General features: G+C 45.7%; 1 protein-coding gene across 2 annotated transcripts; it reads right to left on the reverse strand.

The window, feature by feature from the left end:
* Positions 1-5565: 5565 nt before the first annotated feature.
* NPTX2 (neuronal pentraxin 2) lies at positions 5566-15931 on the reverse strand. Of its 2 annotated transcripts, XR_008206009.1 has the most exons (6): positions 15436-15931; positions 14044-14260; positions 10621-10865; positions 9084-9263; positions 7934-8030; positions 7109-7217 (listed from the first exon to the last, which is right to left on the reverse strand). XR_008206009.1 is itself a non-coding variant. In XM_052680154.1 (5 exons), the coding sequence occupies exons 1-5, from the start codon at positions 15868-15870 to the stop codon at positions 6990-6992; spliced, it is 1305 nt and encodes a 434-aa protein (XP_052536114.1). In that variant the 5' UTR covers positions 15871-15924; the 3' UTR covers positions 5566-6989. The 2 variants fall into 2 exon arrangements, 1 of the variants encoding a protein (XP_052536114.1); XM_052680154.1 differs by lacking the exon at positions 7934-8030 and having other exon boundaries at positions 5566-7217; positions 15436-15924.
* Positions 15932-22719: the final 6788 nt, after the last annotated feature.

Below are 22719 nucleotides of genomic sequence, written 5' to 3' on the forward strand. Positions count from 1 at the left end.
ATGCTGCAATACAGAAATGACTTCAACTACATTTCTAGGACCTAACCACCACCTCATGTGAACGCAGTTCTTGTCAGCTGATGATCAGGAGAATAAAATCATGGCTACAGCTCTGGACAGGCCAACATTGTAGCACCCCAAATCTTGAGCATTATGAAACCCATGGCCTCCAGAAGTGAGCTGCCAGCACCTCACCCTCTAACACTGAGGTGGCAACATAAGGTCTGAGAACCCTATTCCAGCCTCTCCTACTTCCCAGGGGTTCTAAAATTCAGCCCATGAGTGCTTGCACAGGTGTCTTGCTGGGGTGGAGATTTGCAGTCAGCCCCATCCACACCAGCAGAGCCATTCTTGATTTGCACTGGCGCAGCTGAGGACACCTGTACTCCTCGGTGGGTTTCTCTCTTCTGTACACCCTACCACCACCGGTGCACACAAAGCTCTGTCAGCCTTCAGGCAATTCCCAGAACAAACAGGCTGGTTTCTATTGTCCCTGCCATTGACTGGACTGGCGTCAAGGCAATATTTTTCATACGGTTTTTCCAAATCCCAAGTACAGGGGAAAAAAGAAAGACATTATCCTCTACATAACTTGTTAAAACCAGTGTGCCAGGTCTTAAATTCAAAAGAGTTGCATTCTGTCCCAGATACTTTGCTTAGAGCTCTTCCAATTTGACCCGTGCAGTCAACAGCGCCTGAGTAACCATAGCAGCATATTTGAACAATGCCAAATACTTGTGAACAGACGCCGGAAAACTCAGAAGTGGAACACACAAAGTGCCAATCTGTGAGAAGCAGAAGAGCCGCTACCAAAAGCGGTGGAGCTGCTGACAAACCAGCAGTTAGAGCTGCTCTTTGCCAAGGTCACAACAGGTGAGCAGAGCGCTGACCCATCTCACAACTAAGATATCCGATATACAGAAGTAAAACTGGAAACCAAACCAGCTCTGTGTTGTTTGGAACCACCACTGTACTCACCTGGAAAGTTTTGGTCAGTTCCTTGGAAGAGCTCTGTAGATGCCAGCTATCTAAGTCCCCAGAACATCACACTGACTTGTTTTCCAGTTATATTAAATGGAAGGTAAGGCAGAAAGGTATTTACCTACTGCATCTATCCCTGGAGCTGGCTTCTAAGCTCCAAGACCTTTGAAAGCATTGAAAAAGCTAATTAAAGCATTCTCATAAATAATTTGATCTCTTAGGAGGAGATGTACTCCCTACACAGTAAGTAACAGCTTTTTGTAATGGAAAAAAAAAAAAAAAAAAAAAAAAAGATCATTTGCCAATGCAGATCTGTATTTTATTACAAGTGTTTATCAACCATTTATAATTGGTCACAAGGATAGGAAAAAAAAATTAAGGTAATATAAAAAGAGAATCTCTAATCTAAAATAGAGCACCTTCCTGCAAACCACTTCATCACTGCAAAGCAAACCTACGTCTGTTCTGCTTTGCCGGTCACAAATATCTCCCCAGAGAAATCTCATAGCAAATTAAGAGCCAGAGCACACTGCTCCTCCCAGGAGCTCTCTGCTGCTGCTGCTGGGACAGGAGGAGGATGTGTGGGACACCCTCTGCCCAGCACTGAGCCAGCAATAAGGCTGCTGCCTGCTCTGAGCCCTCCAGGGTAGTGGGAAAAAGCAACTGCGTACTGCAGGAAAAGAGGAGCTGTGTCTGAGACCACAGCAGGGCCGCATGGCAGGCTCCTCTCTGCAAAGAGGCAGCAATCAGCAAGAACCACGGTCAAACAGAAAGCTCTAAATCACCTGCATGCCCAGCGCTGTTACCCAGGAGGCTTTAACATAGTCTTTTTAACACGAGGATGTTCTTTAAATGGTTTCCTTTTCTCCACTGGGATCAGGAGGGCAACTTTTTATTGTGGAGATAAGCCTGGGTGACCAGCCCCACCACAATGGAGTAATGATTCCAAGCTGACCATAGAACGTTTTCTATTTTTTCGTTTTAAATACAAAGTAAAAGGCTTCTAATACCTTAAAAAAAACACCTTCTAAGAAATACTCATTCATTTCTCAATTTCTAACCATTAATCTTAGCAACCCCTGCAGAACAAACGGTGGGCACAGCTTAGCGCTCTAAAAGCGCAGCAAAGAACTGCAAAAACATCTGTTACCCTGAAAGAAAAGCACACACCACCCTGCAGGAGGAGCTCTGCTCCCTGCAGCCCCGCACAAGGCTGGCCTGCAGTAACGGATCAGTCGGGTCGTGGCAGTGCTGCTCTGCGCCCTTCATGGCACAGCTCCGGGCAGGAGCCGTGCTGCTGGCACAGTGGGTGCTGGGGCCACCTCGTGTGAAATTCCAGAGCTCCCGTAGTGCACAAAGCAAAGCTCCCCAGCAGCACGGAGCATCAGGGAGCGTCTGCAAAGCGCGGCCTTCGCTCAGCCCAGCCCTCCTGCTGAGGAGGAAAGGGCCTCCGAACGCCTGGTGCAAATGTACACTTTTCTAAGTGCTCATAGCCAGGGGCGCAATTAATTCCATTCTTTCCAAAAGATTTTCAGCTCTGAAAAACTCATGTATTATTTAAGCCTCACAGCTAAACTACCAACATTACCAACGTCCGTTTTTCTTCTTTACACACAAGATAAAAAGAGTTCTGGTGAAAGACCTATACAGAAAGTCCCCTACAACTTGCAAAACCCACAGGTTCCCTGCACCAAGAGCCCTTTCATTCCTGCAGTGACTTTGATGGCACTCTCTCCATCAGCAGATCTCCAGCCAGTGGCAGCCACTGCTGCGCCTGCTCTCAGGTTCCTACAGCAGCATCAAGGGAGCATGATCAGCGGCCAGCACCTCTGCCAGGCTCTCTTCTTTATCTGCAAGATCCAAGCTTCCTTGGGCGACGATGCCATAGAGAAAGGCTGATCTCCCCTCTCAAGCTTAAAAGCTGATAGTAACTACATAGTAACCCGCTGAAAAATCCTCACACATGAAGACAGATGCCATCAGAGAACCAGAAATAAACCCAAACTGTAATGGCATGACCAGATTTTGCAGAGCAATGGTTATCCTGACTGAGGAAGTGCCACCTTCAGGCACCCAACCCAGTGCAGCCGCCTCACCACCAGCCCACAGCTCACCTCAGGAAACACCCCAAGCAAAAACGGCTCTCAGGGACAAAACAGACTCAGCTGCTCCTCTGTGATCTCACATATTCGACCACTGTAGAAATGTGGACAAAAACAGGGGCAAAGCTTCACTGGTACGAATTGCTATTGTCTTCCTTGCCCTCCTGAGACCTAAACTAAGGATTTAATGAGCAGGCGCAGTGCAGGAGCCACCATCCACACAAAGGAGCTTCTCCCTCTCACAGCTGAGGTCCTCCTCCCCTCCTCAGCTCTCAGCCCTAGAGAGACAGCAAGCGTGCGGCCAAACAAACTGCAAACATACAACACGATCTGCTCTTTTTAATGGCCAACCAGCCAAACAAACAAAACAACCATCTTCAAAGGAATGTGTCCAAATCCTCCACCCTTTGTCACTCAGCAACCATTAAATCTATACAAGCAATAGTGCAGCATAGAAACCAGCTGACCAGCAGCTACTCCTGCCTTGCAGCCAGGCCTGCCTGGCTCACAGCCCCCAGGATGCTGACCTCTCAGGGTCACCCACACGCTCTCAGGAATCTCAGTCTCTTTTCAAACAGAAATAGATTTTCTAGAAATCAGAATTACCACACATTCCAGGTGCTCCAGCTGTCACTCAGCTTTTCTTAAGTTATTACTTCTGTGTATTCAGAGCAGTTTGGGAATGAAGGTTGTCTTGTCACTTCCACGCACTAATGGAACATGGCAATACTTACTCCAGATTTGCCATCTGCTAATAAATGCATACAAACCACGTGATCCCCAGAACGTGGAGCAGCAGAGTAATTGCAATAGATTTCCATTGCAAGATAAATAATCAAAAAAATATCTTTTTTCTTCTGTTTAATGAAAAGCTAGTATTGCACCAAAGGTGAAGACACAGAGTAAATACATATATATACTTAAAAGATTTCTCAGTTGAATACACGCTGCCCAGCTTTAGCTTTTACTAAGAGGCAGCACCTATTAAAAAAAACAAATAGAACCACAAAACCCTGCCTTCAAATCCCCACCATCTCAGTTATGCAATCAGTCAAACAACAACATGGGACTAAGTTGCTTATCTCTAGCAGAAAAGATCCATCTGAGCTCCAGGTCAGGTTGTAACAGGATGAATGTCCCCGCACGCCCTCTCACCCAAGCACCTTGACGTACCTTGGAAGAAAGCAACTATTTTTAGCAGCCATTTCCACATCCAAGAGAAGCTCTGTTACATTCCCCTGTGCTCAGGTCCTCCTCATGGCCTCCCCAGCACAGGCAGGGCAGGATGCAGAAACTCATGGCCAGCTGTGCTCACTGCTCCCCACCCAGCTGTGATTACAGCTCACAAACACTCCGACCCAGCTGGGGTTTCCAGGTGTTTGCTGTTAGCCAGTCCCAACAGCAGACCTAACACTGGGAGTGGGTTTGAATAACCCTCCAATAAAAGATAAACACAGCCAACCATGCTTGCGTGTGCAAAAGTGCAAAAACCCTCTGTTAGCAAATAAATCCCAACACTGAAGCAGTGTTAATGACAAAGCACTTCCACCTGCAGGCTCACAGCCATGCAGGAAAACCTCCACAACAATTTCACCAGCATTGCAGCCTTTCAAGAGCAGAAGAGAATCTGCAAAAAGCCATTCCCTGAGAGGGCAGCCCTCAGTACGTGTAAAGCCAGACTTCAGTTCTGTCGGTTCTGAAGAACAAAATAATCCCCAAGACCATGGACTGACAGAGAGACCGATGTTGGCAGGGAGGCCAACGCCAGTGCTGCTCTCTGGCCCATAAGATGATATCAGGAGATGAGAACAAAACGTTGCACCACCCCTGCCTTTGGGACATAAAGCGCTGGGACACGGCGGTGTGTTGGTCTTGCAGGGGCAGGAAATGCCAGCACTGCTGTGGGGACTTGTTTTTTAAACCAATCCAAATGAGATCTTTGGAACCCGATGGTGCCACGTTCTGCAGAACCCGCAGACTCTCCATGGCTGGCAGCACCGCGGCTGCAGCCGGTTGCTCTCAGACTGAGCTCCCTCAGCTCGTTCAGCCACCCAGCAGAGCACGTGCCTTGCTGCCAGACCTGCACAAATGCAGTGCCTCTGCTACCACATTCTAACGGGCAATTTCACCCTGCTTGTTGACCTCACAGCAGTTTGGGACCCTCGCGCCCCTCCAACCAGCACTGTGCCCAGCAGCAAACTTCCAGCCATCTCTCACACTGGTAACGGCCACCACCCGTGTGCCCACATCAACCCCAACCTCAGCAGCAGCCAGCAGGCACAGGGGCTGTGACACCCACACCCAGGCTTCCAGCTCCAGCAGCTCCTTTTGGCCAAGACTGTGACTTAGGACACGTTGAGAATTCAGGTAACCTCAGAACAGGTCTGTACCGTCAGCAGCCTCCAGAAATATTAGCAGAACCCACAGCAATAATGAGAAAGAACATTCAGTGTCTTATGTGACTCCACAGTAATTAAGAGACTCATTTTACATTGCATTTTAATTAAAAGTTGGTTTGTTTTTTGTTGGTTTTTTTTTTTTTAAGAACAGCATACTACATATTAATGGAAATATGTAACTTCAGCCTACAAATGGGACTGTCACCATCTTATTCTTACAATTCAAACATATGAAAAATAAAATATGATATTTAGCTATATAAATTCCCCCACCCTTTTAAATTATTTTTCTTTTAAATAACAAAAGTATTCACTCTTTCCCAGTACAGTGCATTTGCTATCTGCGAGCCACAAACTAGTAGTCACATCGATGCCAAGGAAATAGCAACACTGTTTGCAAAATATTTAGAGAAAATTAAAAGATATTGCATTCAGCCCAGCGCTTACAAAAGAGACAGTCAGCAAGAATTGAAAAACCAGCACATTTTACATAGGACCATTATAATAACATAGAAAACAGCGCAGAAGACTTATGTTGGAAAAATATAGTGATTCTCAGCAAGCAGAAACTGAACTTTGGCACTTGCTCATAAAAAGGCCTTTCAAAGCAAAACAGAACAGAAATTCACTTATCCACAGCTCATATATTAAAAAAAAAAAAAAAAAAAAGACAAGGAATAAAGCAAGAGAAACAATAGAGAAAAGTTTACAGGCCAGGTCACTGCAAATTCAGTACATTCACCTACAGAAGATACAAGCACAATCCTTCATCCAACCATCTCTCCTGGGATCCTGGCCAGGGAAAGACAAGCTCTGGGACAGAGCCCCACCTACAGCTTCTCTGCTTCCACGGAGCCACGCTGGCCACAGCCCCATCTTCACATTGAACAAGAATTGCATTTGTCAGATAACGTTGCCTCCTTATCACAAAATAAAGATTTCTGATCTGAGAATTAAGAAGCAAGACTGTTGCACTCAGACAGTGGCTGTTCTGCTCTACTCACAGTTGCACATAATCACTGAAATATAAGGATTAGGTGATTTCTTTAAAAAGGGCTAAAAAAGAATGGCTTCAATTCAAAGGGGAGACAATAGACTGGAAGGAAGGGCTCCCGTTTAGCCTGTTAATCTCAGTGCTTTGTCAGACCACACATTACCAAAAGGAGTACCAAAGTGAACCTGTGCAAGGCTGCTCCCCAGCCCTGCCAGGAGAACTGGTGCCCTGTAGCAGGGCCTGAGCCAAAGGCAGCTCAGCCCAAAGCATGTTTTTGGATCAGGCCATAAGGAAGGAAGGGCTGCTCTGACCAACGAGTGCTTCTCCCATTGTCGGGCCCAGTGCCCCAGAACTAACAGCTTTTTATTATTTTATTTTTTCATTTTTGTACTGAGGCCATTTATTCAATTTATTTTTGAGGAGTTACGGAAGGGCAGAGAGAAAAACCAGTGCTTTATATCGCACAGGAGATTGTCCTACTAAAAGGGGGCACTTGATGGGAAACGCTTGCAGCTACAAATCTAGCAGACGCTCTTCACATGTCTCCACAGGCCACTTAGTTGCACCTCCAAACACATCCACGTTGTTATCAACCCAGGGGATGATGTTGCCAGGCATGTTGGTAGAGCAGTTAGCAATATTCATGATGTCTTCAGCTTTTAATACCCTGTCCCATATATTGAACTGGCTCATCTCCCCAACGAAGGCTTGAGTTGCATCAAATCTTCCTCCAACTGTGTCCTTTAGGCACACAAGAATCAGGATAAGATGAGAAGGTTATTTCAGTTATTTTTTTCCACCAAACTTGCAGACCCTCCCACCCGCAGCCACCCTGCTAGAAGGAAGAACAGAATTGCACTGAAGAGCACCTTCAAGCTTCTGGAAGGACCACTGTGAACAAGATGTTATTCCATGAAACAGTTAAAAGCCCCAGTCTGAAATGGTTTAGATCAGAGCAAACAGGAGTAACTGCATATCTCCACACAATGGCACAACAGTCACTTGCAGTTAGAGCTACTCTTCACTAGCCCTGCCCCCAAGCAGTGCAGCAGGAAGGCAGCTTTAGATACCAAGTCTGACTTAGGATCCATTTTGCAAGCTTGGCACAAGAAAGCTTCAGCAAGAGCTACACTCAAAGCTTTACAGTTAGAGATTAAACTGTAACTGCAGCACTTTGTCAATTGTCCACGGGGACCACAAGATGGGATCTTTGGGTCTGGATACAGAGGCTTCAGCTGGCTGAACCTCGTGAGTAACTCCAACTGTTACTGCACAAGCCTGAAGTGTTTGTTTGCTCAACTTGAAGACCAAAATCACACTGACAGAAAACTGACAGCATAGGACAAGGCCAAGCACTGCACAGGAAAGTGGTAAAAGAGAGTTACAGAAAGACTGCCAGCCATTTAATAGTAAGCTGGAGCATCTGCTACGTCAAGTGTGTTAGGATTCTGATTTACCATTCTGTCACTTATGTCATGGATAAAGACCCACTGAAATCAGCACCAGGACAAAATTAATTCTTCACTGTCTTGCCCAGCTGTGAACTTCAAAATTCTGGAGAAATAATATTTTCTGATATGTATTACAAATCAGTGTAACACATAACAAACCAAAAAATAGAGAACAATGTGAACAGAGCCATGAATTCATGGGCAATAGATTAAAGAGATGTTAACTAGATGGAAGAATAAAAATCCCTTGCTTTTTTCCATATTCAGAAGTGACTCATCCTCAATTTCCTAATTGTGTTCTGTCGGCAATACTAATATCTAAGCTTTCTTAGCATTTGCATTTGGAGAGTTATTTACTTTCACCTTTAATGAGAAATCAAATACATGATGTAGAATTCAAAACTTTGACTTCAGATTCATCTTTAAAGTAGATACCAACTTCTAAGTTAGTCATGAATTCCACTATTGTAAAGATATGGTATGTTACGTACCTAAAAGCCATACAATTCAGCCTAGAGGGAATTCTCCCTAGAAAGTGCATCTATAACAGATCCTGATAAACCCACATACTCTCCAGTTCCCATTCTTGCTGGTCTGCTCATCCCCATAAATTTTCCTTCGTCTACTCTGAGGCTCTAGCACTGACATCCTGACTGTTCTTGGGATGACGAGGAGGTGGAGGGAGAGAAAAATGAACAATCAATCAGTCTGTTAAGGGGGATGGCCAATTTGGCTTCAATTAAAAAAAAAAATAATGGAAGCAAGCATGATCTGCTTCAGGAAGCTCCTTTTAAAATGTTACTTTCTGTAACTTCAGGGGCTACATTGATAGCTGTCAGCAATCCAGCTGAAAGACCTTCATTTAAGGCATTATGCAGCTGCACTCTGCAGAGTGGAAATAATTTCCAACACGAATATTCTGAATATTTATTACTGAAACAAAACTTCAGTGTGATTATACCAAGTTTCTCTCCTTTCATCTTTTAGATAGCACATATACAATCAGACCAATCATTTAACAGTTTTTCCTCACAGCTGTATGTCTGGAGAGTCTTAATTCTCCTTATTTTAACTGGGCCTTTTTCTTTGTTTTTGTTTTTCTTCATTTTTGTTTTAACAAGCCACACACACCAGTGGAACTCAGTCACTCACATACCTGCTCCTGACCCAGGATCAAGACACCTCCAGGTTTAATTGGGTGCCAAGGGGCAAGATTCTCTCCAGTGCCAAGTTTCTCTCCATCCTGAAAAGCCTCCCACATTCCATCTCTTGTTGTCCATGTTATACAGATATGATGCCATTTTCCATCACTAATGAAGAGAGGAAGCTGGGCAACCTACAAAAACAATAATAATTCTGAAGAATACTGAGTGCTGCAAACCAAGTCTGTCAGTTCAAGCACAACATTTCTAAAAGGCCAGTATCTATCTACCATCTGCACAGGCATAAATGTCAGGAGCAGATGCTAATTCACATTCTTCTACTTTGTCCTAGCAGTCTTGTCTTCAGGAATTTACTTAAATCTCACTGCTCAACCCTAATTTTCCACCCAGTGTCCCCACGTTAAGTTTCTCTCCGGGTCTAAGGTTTGTCTGCACCATTTGCAGTAAGAACTCTGACTTACAGAGCGGACTGCTTCCAGTACAGCTCAGGGAAGCCATTATGCAGGGATTATCTCCCTTAGGACTTGGAGCTAAAAACCTGCCCAAGTCAAAGACACAAATGCAGTGGGCTACAAAGCAGCTGTGATGTGGGAGGGAGAAAAACACAGCAGAACATTAGTACAACCAACATAAGAAAAAACTGGTAAGACGAGCATGCTCACATCTCTTCCAGACGCCATTACAAACAACCTGCTTTTCTTTGTATTGATTTGGGAGGACGGTAGGACTGTTACAAGTCCTTAACTTGCCACATGACTGAACCAGCTGGGTTGCCCTGTAAAGCTGTAAACACCCAATCCCTTGGAGAGCAGTCAGTTACTAGGAAACATAGCGGGCCAAAGAAAACAAGGAATGGTGCCTGAAAGCAAGTTGTGCTACAGTGCAGCCTGGGCAAAGTTAAGAATCAAGTCTCACTCACAGGGATTCCTACCCGGTCACTGCTCCCAGCAGTTACTTACATTTTGTGACAAACCCAAGCTGAGAGTGAGGAAAAAGGGAGTATTTGATTAATTGTCACTTTCTGTATTAAGACAAAGTCTTGAAAAGTTACATTTAAACTGATGTTCAGTCACTAAACATAACAAAACCAGCAACAATGATGTGCCTCTTGTTCTCTGCTTTCTGCCTGTGTAGTCTTAGCATAACTGAACCCGTAGGATTATAAAGATAAAAATACTGCAGTTGGCTTAGATCTCACAGGTGTCACAGTAGTGTGGCTTCAAATACTGCTTCTGTTCCTTAAAAGCAAACAGAGGGTTACAGACACAAGAATCCGAGGCCTGCTGGTAACTCCAGAGGTGCTCAGCTCCCTGTCATGCCCACGCGGTGCACAAAGACGTGCACCATTTGACTTTGTTGAGAGCACTTCTGGTCACTACAGATGGGCAACAACAGAAAAGCAGGCACAGCTCTAGAGCTGGCTGCCTCACAGGGAGCCAAGAGTTCTGAGAGGTACCAAGGGCTCAGGCCTAGAAACACCAAGTGTTATTCTGAGCACACAGATGAATAAAGGAGCTAATTGATTCTCACCTTATCGTTAATTAGCAGTTCAATCGGATTATTCCCCCACTCTATGAGGACAATTTCATTAGCTTGACCAGGAACAGCATATGAGAACGGAGTGCCAATTCCAGGAGAAGCACTTGATCTCAGCCATAAACATACAGTGAAAGCATACAGCTCTGGCAGAGTCTTCTTGATCTTCCCATACAAGTAGTTGGTGCGAAGAGGAAGGGACACTTTGAACTCATCAGGTGATTTGAACGCACTGTTACCTAGAATGACATTGAGGAAGAAAAGCCTTTAATGCAAGACAAAACAACGTACATGTACTTAAAGTTAGGAAAAAATATGATTTATATTGAGAATCTTTAATCTTACTTTAGAGAGGGTACACAAAAATATATTGAAGCAGTATTAGCAAATGTTGATTCTACAGCACAGTTAAAATACAACTAGATTTTATATGCAATGTGCTAATTACTTAGCTTATTTTTCCTGCTTGCTCAGAGCAAAATATCGGATGGCACACAACTAATGAGAAGCTATTAAATATTTTTCTTTCTTCATCGCTCAGCTCATGGCTAGAGGCCTTCTTATTTCACACAATTCAAACTGTTTTAAAAGATATTTATTGCTACTAAACAAGGAATCTGTGGTACACTCATTATTAAAGCATCACAGCATTTCACAACCGAAGCCTCTTTTCCTAATACTCCCACACAGGGAGCCAGCAGCAGTACCCCCATTTTGCAGGTAGCTGGGCTGAGATAACAGGTTGAAGCTCCCATTCTGGACGGCCAGTCTGAAGTAACAAGAATGAACACATTCCATAGAGTTACGTTTAGCAGGACAGATTTCCACCCCAGAGACAAAACCTGTTCTGGAGAGCTGAACCAAAATATAAGGCTGAAGTTCAAAGTGACCCAAAGAAAAATGTGACAGGAAGTTGAGAACTGCCAAGACATGGGACACTGACGTAGCTACCTGCAAGTAACGTTTTAGATTTAGATATATTCACGAGAAGAGAGAAATCCCAAATTGTGTCATTAAATAAAACCCTACAGTTCTGCAGTAGAGCATCAACTTCAACTTTTTAGCTACTTGTTCTTCTGATCCCCACCCATCTTTACCCACACTCCTGAAACAAACGACATCCCCTGCCAAATTTTCACTCCCATCCAAATGAAGAGCTGCTGCCACAAAAGGTTGCCACAATTTTTATATGAAATTTTTAAACTGTTGGCACTCTGTCAGTTCCCATTCTCAGAAGTGGAAGTGTTGTGACTGTATTTTTTCACAAAAAGAGTGGGTGGAAGAAGAAAGAGCTCCTTCTTGAGGAACTTACAGATATACCGAATTTATAAGCAAATAAAAACAGGGTCTTAGGGCCAACGTTCAGCAATCTCCACTAGGATGGCACAGCCTGTCTCACGTATAATAGAAAATGTATTCCATTGAGAGCATTAGTCACTGTCTGGAAGAGCTAAAGGAAGCAATAATAGGTTGGTAAAGAATAAAAGTATAACCAAGATGAACACCACAGCGAAAGACAGTCCTTGCTCTAAAGAATCTCAATTAATTTTGAACAAGAAGGACAACAAACAGTCATTCCATTTGAGAGGGATTTAGATTTAAAACACAGCAAGTGACTCGTCCATGTTTCCAGCAGCACTGCACACCACAGTTCAGGTCAGGCACCATCAGTTGCAGGACCACTGCTCCCCTCAGCCCTTCTTTTTATCGCATCACGTGCTGCAGTAGCAGCAAACAACAGGCAAAGAAATGACCAGAAGACTTTGGCAATCATGGCAGCCGTGTGAACCTCGAGCTCCTCTGCCCCACCGGTACACAGGACTTCTGTCACAATTACATACAGAAACCCAAAGTTCGTGCAGCCATCTGAGAAGGTCAGTACTTCTCCATTCACCTCACTTCAGGACAGCCGGAGCTTACGGCACGCTCGTTAGCCGACTGGAACAGATGCTAGAGAGTATGTCATTTACAACGAAAGCACAGGAGAAATCCTATTTTTAGGAGACGTCAGATCACAATAAACATTGACTTCGTGCAGTCTACAGATTGATGAAGTTCTTAGATCGTTATTACCCTCACTTTGGTTTGACTGAGGAGCCAAAGGCACAGAAGAGCTAAGCAAACTGCAATGTAACAGACAGCAAATTACACAACCAGAAGCAAACTTGTGCCTCGGTTGCTGGCCCCAACACCCCACTTCCCTGGAGGCTTGCAGGAAGACAGCCTTCTCCACACACAAAAAACAGAGCTGGGAAGGGGCTATTTTTAACCCAAATAAATTACACATCCTTGTTCTCCCACTGCTGCATCTCTCTTTCTGATGACTTACTGATATGAGTCACATCTTTCAGAGACAGGACTAGCAATACTTGCTACATAAGACACTGACAGACTACAGTTCTCCAGAATATTAGTTAGTAGGCCTTCAGCTCTACGGAAAGCGTCAAATGGAGGTCAGTAGAGGAACTCCTCTCCCAATTTCCTCACCTTCCACACTTTTATTTAAAAACAATAATGCAGTATTATAAAACAGACTCATTAGACTTCAGATTTAAATTAATGAGATACGCGTGTTCACATCACTTTGAAAGCATGTCCATTGGGCTGTTTTCAAGCAGACAGCCATTTACCTTGGAAGATCTTTCAAAGATTGGACAGTGATACCTACTGGTACTGCCCACTCTTAGAAAGATAGTTCTGATCTTCAGCTCTTTTCTATGGGCATCTGTAATTCAAATGAATGAATTCTATTCAAGCTTACAGGTCTCAGCAATAATTAATCTAAGTATCACCAAAATGACTGGGATTAAGAGAGTGTCCTCCAGTGGCACTGTGTATAGTCTACTGTAAACTCCAAGGGCTACCTGGGAACAGGACACAACTCAAGTACTTGCTGTTACTCAGTGGCATAACCAGCAATAAAATTAGAGACTTTATCCCAGCAGCGATACTTCAAAAAGCAACAGGAAATGGTTCTGGAAAAGATGCCATTTATTACATCAAAAGCAGTTGTGCTAATGTAGCCCATACAATTTCCCAATAAAGAAGGGTAGTTCTTAAGAGTGTACTCAGCGTTACCCCAGCATTTATCACACATCGATATCGTACCACTTCCAGTTTTCACTCATCTCCTTAATATGCCTCTATCTCACAAACACTGAGAATTTCATCCTAAACAGCCCCACATGTCAAGGTAAGAGACAGAAAGCCAAAGCCATGCAGAGGCCTGACAAGCAGGAAGCCTGGGATAGAAGGAAGAAGGGAATCTAAGCATTAGTACTGTTACCTAACACCTAGCACCTTAACCAGAAGGCAGCTGTCTTTCCCTCAAGGCACACGTTTATACCAGAGTACTAGATGGGGAGAGAAGGCAACGTAAATCAGCGTGGAGAAGAGTCTAGATTCTGTGCAAATTACCTTTTTCTAATTCAGACACCCTTTCTAGCAATGCATTCAAGGCTGTCTCTGTCTTCTGCCGGTGGGCCGATGTCTCATTATGAAGCAAAGATTTTTCATCCTCCAGCTCAGCCACCTTGCTCAGCAGCTGGCGTTCCAGGTCTCCAAGCCTCCGCTGCAGCATCTCCCGCAGGTCATTGGGCAGCGCCGCGTACGACACGTTGGCTCTGAGCTGGTGCTTCAGGGGAAAGAAGGAAAAAACATCATTGTTTCTCAAACAGAAAGTTGAATGTGGATACGTTTCTGACTCGGGGGGGAAGGCAGGATCACTGAGCTCTCCAGCAAGCACAAAAGAGGCATTGCTTTTTAGCACTTGTCAAGTTCAGTGCTTTTATCAGCAATGTAACAAAACATGTCCTGAAACAGAAAGGCACTTTTGTAAGAGGTTTCCTGCATTTCACATGAAGGAACCCCTTCGTAGCTTCAAGTTAAGAGAAATCAGTGTAGGAGAGCAGGTCTGATGCATTTCCATTAATATGGGTATACATGGCATATTACTCAGTCTTTCCTTTTCTCACTGCGAATGATGTTGCCAAACAGAAAAATTATTATTTAAACTAAAAAGTGAAAGTACTCAAGTTCCCTCAGTTTCAGTTTGCAGAGTATGGAGTCGGATGCTCTTTAGCCCAGCTATAGATACTAAGAGTGAAAGAATTATCTAAACCACAACCCAGAAAACCAACACGTTAAATAGCGCTGGGATCTCAGATAGCCTACAGCTCCACTGCCTCCTACTCCAGCGGTGTTTCCCTTCTGCAGCCCTAAGAACATAACGGCAGCACGAGGCGCCCCGAGAAGCCGGCAGCGTTTCCAGAAGGTCGTTACACAACCACATCGCTCCGAACTGCACGTGACAGTCCGCTGCTCGCACCTCACAGAGTAACGCCAAAGCAGCCGCTCTCCATCCCCCGGGCATCGGCGAACCCCTGAGGACGGCCGGAGGAGCAGAGCGCCCAGCGCCGCTCCCGTAGGGAATCGATTATTCTCACACGCACCACTCAGCCGCTGCCCGGAGGTCTCGGCAACCCTCCGGAGCAGGTTAGGAGTTCCCCCTTTCAGTCTAGGGCACCAGGCGCGTTCTTTCTATCCAACGTCAGCCCTGAATACATCACCCGTCCCCATGCCAGCCCCGACAGTGCCCCCGTCACCGCACCCCGAGCCCCATCGAGTCACGTCCCCCAAAAGAAGAGGTTTAGGCGCGAGCACGGGAACCGAGGCAGGAAAACCGCGCCCCATCCGCGCACAACGGATGCACGCGCTGGCGGAGCAGCCCTCAGAGCGGTGCCGAGAAGCAGAGCCCCGCGCAGCTCCCCGGCCGGGAGGAGAGCTCGGAGCAGAGCGGGGCAGCCGTACCTCCAGGCTCTCCAGGCGGTCCTTGAGGGTCTGCATGGTGCGGCTCAGCTGATCGATGACCTGCGCCGGGTCCCGCGGCAGGTCGCCCATCGTGTCCTTGCCCTTCTCCTTCTTCCACGGCCCCTTGCCGTCGGTCACCTCGCAACGGCTCAGCTTACCGGTGAGCTCGCGGATGGCCTCGCGCTGGCTGCCGATGGTCTCCTTCTGCTGCAAGACCGTCTCCCGCAGTTGCAGCACGGTGGCCTTCAGCTCCTCCTCGGGGGCCGGCGAGCCGCCCTGAGCGGGCACGGGGGGCAGCGGGCAGCCGGCGCCGGCGGCGTCCAACGGCAGCGAGGTGCAGACGAAGCGGCTGCCCGGAGGGCTCTCCCGCTCCATCGCCGCCCCTCGGCCGCTCGCGGCCACGACGAGCAGCAGCCCGGCGACTACGGGCAGCATCCCGGCGGCCGCGCGGAGCGACGGCGGGGCGGCGACGGCGGGACGGGGACAGCAGCCGATCCCGCCGCGCTGCCGGGAGCCGCCCGCCCCGTCCCCTCGCGCTCCTCGCGCGGCTCTCGCGCCGCCGCCGGCCCGCGGCTCTTATAGGCGGGGCGGGCGCGCGGGGGCTCGCGCCGGTTGGCTGCGGCCTCCGCTGACGCCGCCCGGTCCCGAGGCTGAGAGGGGGCGCCGAGCGCCCACCGCCCGCCACGAGCCCAGCGGGACGCCGGGAGCGCGGAGCACCGCCGAGCTGCCGGCCCGCGCCGGCACGGAGCGCGGGAGCGGCGCTCGGCTCTTACAATGGGGAGAAAAAGGGACTGGGGCGTTTCAAGAAGGAGCGTCAGAAATTTCCGTGGAGGACCGTAAGAGCGCCGCGGGTTTCGCTCTATCGCTCGTGGCATCGAATAGTTTGGAGCGTAATTATTTACCATTTCTGCCCACCCAAGGACGCAGCACGCCGCCGGCCGCCAGGGCAGCACGGCTCCCGCACACACGGGCTGCGCTCTGGCCGCCCCCGAGTACGATTTCTCATTTGGGGCAAGTTTACAGGTGGACACTGAGGACATTTTACCACGGAGCAAATAATTACTATATATTACTTGATTAGCGATTAATAAAATAATATCTCATAAAAAATCCAGGTGCCCGTGTGAATTACTTGATGTTACAGAGCCTGCAGAGCTGCAGTCAGCCACAGGTACCACACTCGCTCCCTGCAGCCCGGCTGGTCTGCTTACACCCTCCAGCAACACCCTGCATGGAAGCTGCATTACTCAGAGCTGACGGCAGCCAGTAAGTCACAGCAGGGAGAGATGTGGCTCACATGGCTTACTCAGAGGGAGAGAATACAGAGGATGTGTAACAGGAGACCGGAGGCTCCAATTTCTGCCTGAACTCCTCACTGCACTTCAACTGAATCTTCACACTTCACACACCTGATCCAGATTTTTAAGCTCATCTTAAATAGAGGTGTCCCCAAGCAAAGATTTTGGCTCAGTGCTTAACTAATAAAGGCACTGTTCCTTTGGAGTTTCAAGCAGCATATAGTCTGCTTAATCAGAGATTGTCCTAATCTCTAATTTAGGCAATCTGAGAAGTAACTCAAACAGCAGCAGGCAATACACAACTGATTTCCAGAGGTCTATACAGTATATGGCAGTAAATTGCTTATGAAAGGTTTTATCCTTTATTGCAACACTGCTTCCATGTTGGCAGACAAGGACAGTAAAATGGAAAGAACCACAACAGATTCAGGAACATCAGTGAGCTGAGATGATGAGCGTGCAGGCAGGGTGGGCAGACACAGAGATGCAGCTCCTCACCTTCAGCAGCCCCACGATTTCTCCCATGGCATTTCATCATCTCAACACCACCCCAATCACCTACTGCTCCTCACTTACTGACTGGGACACCTACAAGTAGTGCAGGTATTAATTTATGAAAACATCCCTTGTCATCATAGCCAGTGTTTTGTTTTTGTTTTTTTTACTGCTGAAGGCCACATCAATCTTCATTTTGAGTGACTAATATGCAGCAGTACATTATCATAAAGCATACAAAAAAAAAGGAGAAAACCTGTCATCTTAATATATTACAAGCTAAGGAATCAGTAAATTGAATATCTGCTAATTGGAGAGGTTAAAAAAAAGCTGCAAGAATGTTGTTTCTCTTTCCTTACATTCAGGCCCAACATCTCATAGGCACAATGGCCACATTTCCCTGTGGTACAGAAGCTGATTGGGGTACAGGCAGAAGCACAGGAGAGCAAACAGATACTGCTGCAGTTTAAACTCCCTGGCTCTGGGGCTGTCAGGCAGCCCAGCGTCTCTGCAGCCACAGAATGGATTTTTAATTTTTAACTTAACTTTGACAGTTTCCACTGCCATCAGAAGGGCTTTATTCCCTTTAGATACAGCATTTGCATGCTAGCTGCTAGCAATCTTCGATGCACAACTGTTGTAATTCATACTTGAAATTTAATACGTATGTAACGTGCAGCTGGACTCTCAGTAACAGAAACCTGTGGTGTTCAGGATGCAGGTCTGGAACTCAGCAGATCCGACACAAAACTCTGCTAACACTCTTCCATCTGCTATAAGTAAGCCAAATCACTAACACAATCTCACAGAAACTTCCAAATGAATTTGAAGGTGTGCCACATTTTTAAAGGCGCCCTCGGCACATTCAAGGCAGCACTCAGATCACTTCAGATGGCAGACAGGACTCTCGTTTTCTGATACTTTGGTTTTGTTTCGTGCATCATTGCCAGATGTTCAGTGGAAATAGCATCCTAGCAACCTCAAAGGCTCTAAGTTCAGCTGAGCCCACACCTTTTTAGATGTGACTTACAAGTTCATGTTTTGTTGTAGTGGAAGTAAGCACCTTACTGCCTAGTGAAGTCCTCAGTAACATTAGACGTTCAATCTCTGCTGGTAAGTACCTAAGTGCTGATGCCTTGCCCCAGGGAATTTATGAAGAAATTATCTTTAGTTTCTCTGTGACTCTTAGAAAAATACAGTCATCTCTCTCAATGTTCGTGGTTTTAAAAATGTAGACTAATTGCTTTTGTCTGCTTTTGTCTGCCTAGCCTGAGAGCAGAAGAGGAGCCCACACTAACCACGCTAGCAGACGATTGTTGTAGCATTCTGCATGCCACCAGCAGTGATCTCAAAGAAATAATTAACAAGCAAATCTGTCCTTTCATCTTGCACATTGTGTCATTAAGAACACTCCTATCAAAAAAGACCGACTTCATTTGTATGAAAACCCCAGCAAAACTGCAGAGCAGTGCACCAGCAATGACAACTGAAGTTATGAACGCTGTTCAGCATTCTTCTTAATGTTTGCAGAATAAATCACAGATACAAACAGAGTCTTTATCTACTTCATCTACTTCTAGCAGCAGAAAAAATCTCCTGGCTGGTAGCTGGAGATCTGCCACCAAACTGAATTCAAATCCAACTAAATATCTCTTCAGGGATTTTGCATCAGAAAATAAGGGAGGGGAGGGGGAAACAGCTCATGAAGCAGTTACCAGGAGATAAGTACCTGGCTACAGAAGTTACCAGCCACAACACCTCGGGATACTGCAGTGCGAGGATTCTGTTCAGACTTCAGATGTTCTTCGTATTCCCATCTTACAAAGCTTCTGTGGATAAAATACAAGCAGAATATTAGAAGAAACCGATCATTATGACACACTCTCTTATTCTTTCCATTTCCTAAGCTGTTCTATGAAAATCATAAATGAAAACCGTATTCCCTTTTAACTCAACAGGACTTTTTGCCATTGATCTGAACCAATTCAGCTTTTCTCTAGATCATCTGAACGATGCATTACCTTTCTGAGAATCATTATTAGGACGAGCTTCCTTCTGGCAGAGGGAGAACAGAACTTACCCTAGAGGTGATCGCTGTAAATACTGACTTTGTCAGAGAGATCGCTGCAGGAACTTTCTAAGAACACGAGACACTTGAAAAGATCTCGCTGCCTCTAGCATTCCCCTGTGCTGCTGGTGACAAAGCACAGCAGACCTTTCTGGGAACGCACACGAGCTGTCGCACTGCGATACTGATCGCCGACCAGGAGAACAGAGGGTCAGCTTCTGCAGGGCCTGTTATCTTCCTGGTGCTCTGCAGGCATTTAGCCATAAATACCAAGCTCACAAATACATTTCAGCAGTGAAATAGGTTTCCCACATGGAGAGCACACTCGGAGACCTTCACTGCCCTCTATTACTCAATACTTAAGAACACAGATCCTCCTCAGGTTGAAAGAATTCTGCCCAGTTCAAAGCACAGTGCAGAACACATACAGGATTTGGCTAGGGATATGCAGAATATATATTAATAGATCATAAAACCCACATACAGGCAAACATTGAATACTTCCACTTGTTCAGAACTACATATCTGTTGTTCAAGGTTCCTCTCAAAGCTGACAGCCTATATTAATTTGATTTTGCAAAATAAGATACAACTGTGAGAAGACTGAGCACTGTGCTCCTGTCAGCACTGAGATGCTCCTCCTCTCACCTGCCAACAGCAGCAGCTCCAGCAGGGCCTGCAGCCTGCTTACAGACCTATGGCACACGTTACCAGCTTCTCTGCAGGTGTCGCAGTGCTGTGCCCAGGAGCAGGGTAAGTTACCTCCTGTTACATCTCCAAGAGCTGCCATATGGATAATTTTACAGGCTGCTCCTGGGCCTGCCTCGATGGGTTCCTACAGACAATGAACTTCTGCAAGCCCCTCCAAATCCAATCAGACTGCTAACCTGAAACTGGTCTCCCTGTTGCAGGCACAGAAACTGTGTCCTTTCACCAGGTGCCTCACTGCTATGATGGCATCAGAACACCTTTTTTCTTCCTATGGTACAGGTGCATGAACAACAAACACGTCTGTATCAGTCCATATAGCACGTGTGTATCAGATGCAGCAGCACACTCAAAAATGTATGTTAAACATTTTTGAAGTCATCACACCAGAAATAAACACGTGGATTCAGAACCAGAATGCACGGAACAGAACGTAACGTACCCACCTGGTGGCAGAGAAAGAAAAGAATACATGAGAGATGAGAGATCTGGGACAAAAGGCAGAACGACTCGCAGCGCCTTTCCATTACAGAACATTACTATAGGAGAAGCTGGGTCTTTCATGTCAGTCAGTTAGCTTTTCAATTCTGTCAGAAGCAGAGTGATAACCTTGAATTCTCTCCACAGGGATTTCCCTCCTCCTCACACAGTTCTGTGTCCAATTCTGAGGCTGACAATTAGAAATGCTATTTTGTCCTGACCCATGTGACATCTGAAATGCCAAAGCACCCGGTGTTCAGAGATGATGTTAAGGCACCTCAATAGGTTTCATCTCAAGTTCTAATGAGTGTGACAAAGTAATGATCCATGGAGTTTCCATAGAGCTTCTGTAGAGAAAAAAACCAACACATCACCTGCGAGATGCTTTTGCAAGAAGGTGCAGTGCGCACAGGTGGAAGAGAGCCACAAAGTTCCCCAATAAAGGGGCTTATAATTTCAGCCCAGGATTCTGCACCACATATGCTTCAGGCAGAACACCTGGGCCAGGCTGTAGATGCAATACTGAATCTGGAGATCAGTTTGTTCACACAAGCAGGTAAATTGTGAAGCCTTTGGGCTACACTGTGATCAAGGGCAGCTCCTCTGCCGTGCAGCATATCACAACCCCCAGCCACGGTTAGGCCATGCTAAGGCTATCTGTGCTAAGAGGTACTCCTGTGAGAGAAATCAGCCCAGCCAAATCTTTTCAGATTATATTTGTCAACAGTGCATTTACTTGTCACTGCACTGTTTTGCCAGGCTGCAATCTTCTCAGAGGGGTAGATCCAAACAAAGGGATTGATTTTAATGCTTACACTCGATTTACCCTTCCTGCCACACGTCTGCTTCTCCCTTGGGTTCCACCCACCCATAGCTCTCTCTCCTTTAAGACAAAAAGATCTTCAGTAAAACAACAGTCCATTTTCTACGTGTTTTATACTACCCTCTCAATTCCCCACAGAGATAAAATACAAATATTCAGCATCGTAATGGTATTACTCCATCTATACGTGCATTGTCCAAGACCTGAGTTCACTGATAATTTTAAATGTAATTGCTTTGTTCAGTATAATTCACAACGTGCCATTCAGGAAATGATGTCACAGCTGAACGTTTCCCTGCAGATTGCCTTAAATTCGTTAGAAAGCACACAGCAAAGCAGCAGTGAGAGCTTTCGGTGCCTTGCTCTGGTTGGCAATATTCCAAGTACTGTAAAATGAATGGCATCTCCATAATTCCTTTGTGAAACATAATTCCTTTATGTTGTCACTATATAACGCGATGAAAAAAAACTCGCAATTGCAAATTACAAAATTTCATTTTCAAATGCAACAGAAAATGTTTCGCTCATAAAAGCACCCCAGGACATGAAAGAACCTTCCTTCCAAATCCTTGCTGTGCCTCAGCCAGCCTGAACAAAGGTGCAATGAGTGAAAAAATGGCTGCTTGTCTGAGTGGTGACTGGAGGGCAGGAAAAACTGCGATTCCTCCCGGTTTGATTGAATCCTGAGTCAACTGTCAGTGCCCACACAACCCGGAAAAACGGGATGAAAGGCCAAAGAGATTAACAGGAGACATGCTGTACATCTGCTTTGACAGATGATTTTCACACTTCACACATTTAACTAAGGATCACTTCCACAGCAGTTCTTACAAAGCTAAGCCACTTCTAAACGAAATGATTAAAAACAACTGAGGATTAAAGCATCAAAGTCCACGCTCTCAAAAAGCTCATCTGAAACATTAATAGTAACGATGAACAAAGATGGAGTAGAGCACTTGCCTACAAGATTTTTAATTAATGAGACACCCATACATCAAAAACCAATCAATCAGCTTATACAGTGCCAAGAGCTTTAGTTGATTCATTTCTTTAACACTGTGAGATATCAGGTACATCTCACAGGCATTTTTTACCCGTGATTAAGGAAGTACAAGTTAAAATTGTGGAGGAGACTGAGAGAATCACCTTCGCTTCTTACTGCTTCTGAAATGTCTGCAACCAGATGTCTTACCAAAATTATGGCTTCAAGTTATCCAACAAAAGTGAACTTTATCTAATGCTGCTTGAGCCTGGATCGATGGCAAATAATTCAATATATAGACACTGAGCTACAGCAGTCAAACGAGCCAAAGAATTTCCTTTCTGCTGTTTAATCTGATAAAGGGCTTAGTGCCAGAGCTGCCCGAGGAACTGCTGCAAATCCGAAAGTGTGAGTTCAAATCCTGCTGCTG

The sequence above is a fragment of the Tympanuchus pallidicinctus genome, unplaced genomic scaffold (assembly GCF_026119805.1).
Source record: "Tympanuchus pallidicinctus isolate F22 unplaced genomic scaffold, pur_lepc_1.0 scaffold18, whole genome shotgun sequence".
NCBI classification, from domain to species: domain Eukaryota; kingdom Metazoa; phylum Chordata; class Aves; order Galliformes; family Phasianidae; genus Tympanuchus; species Tympanuchus pallidicinctus.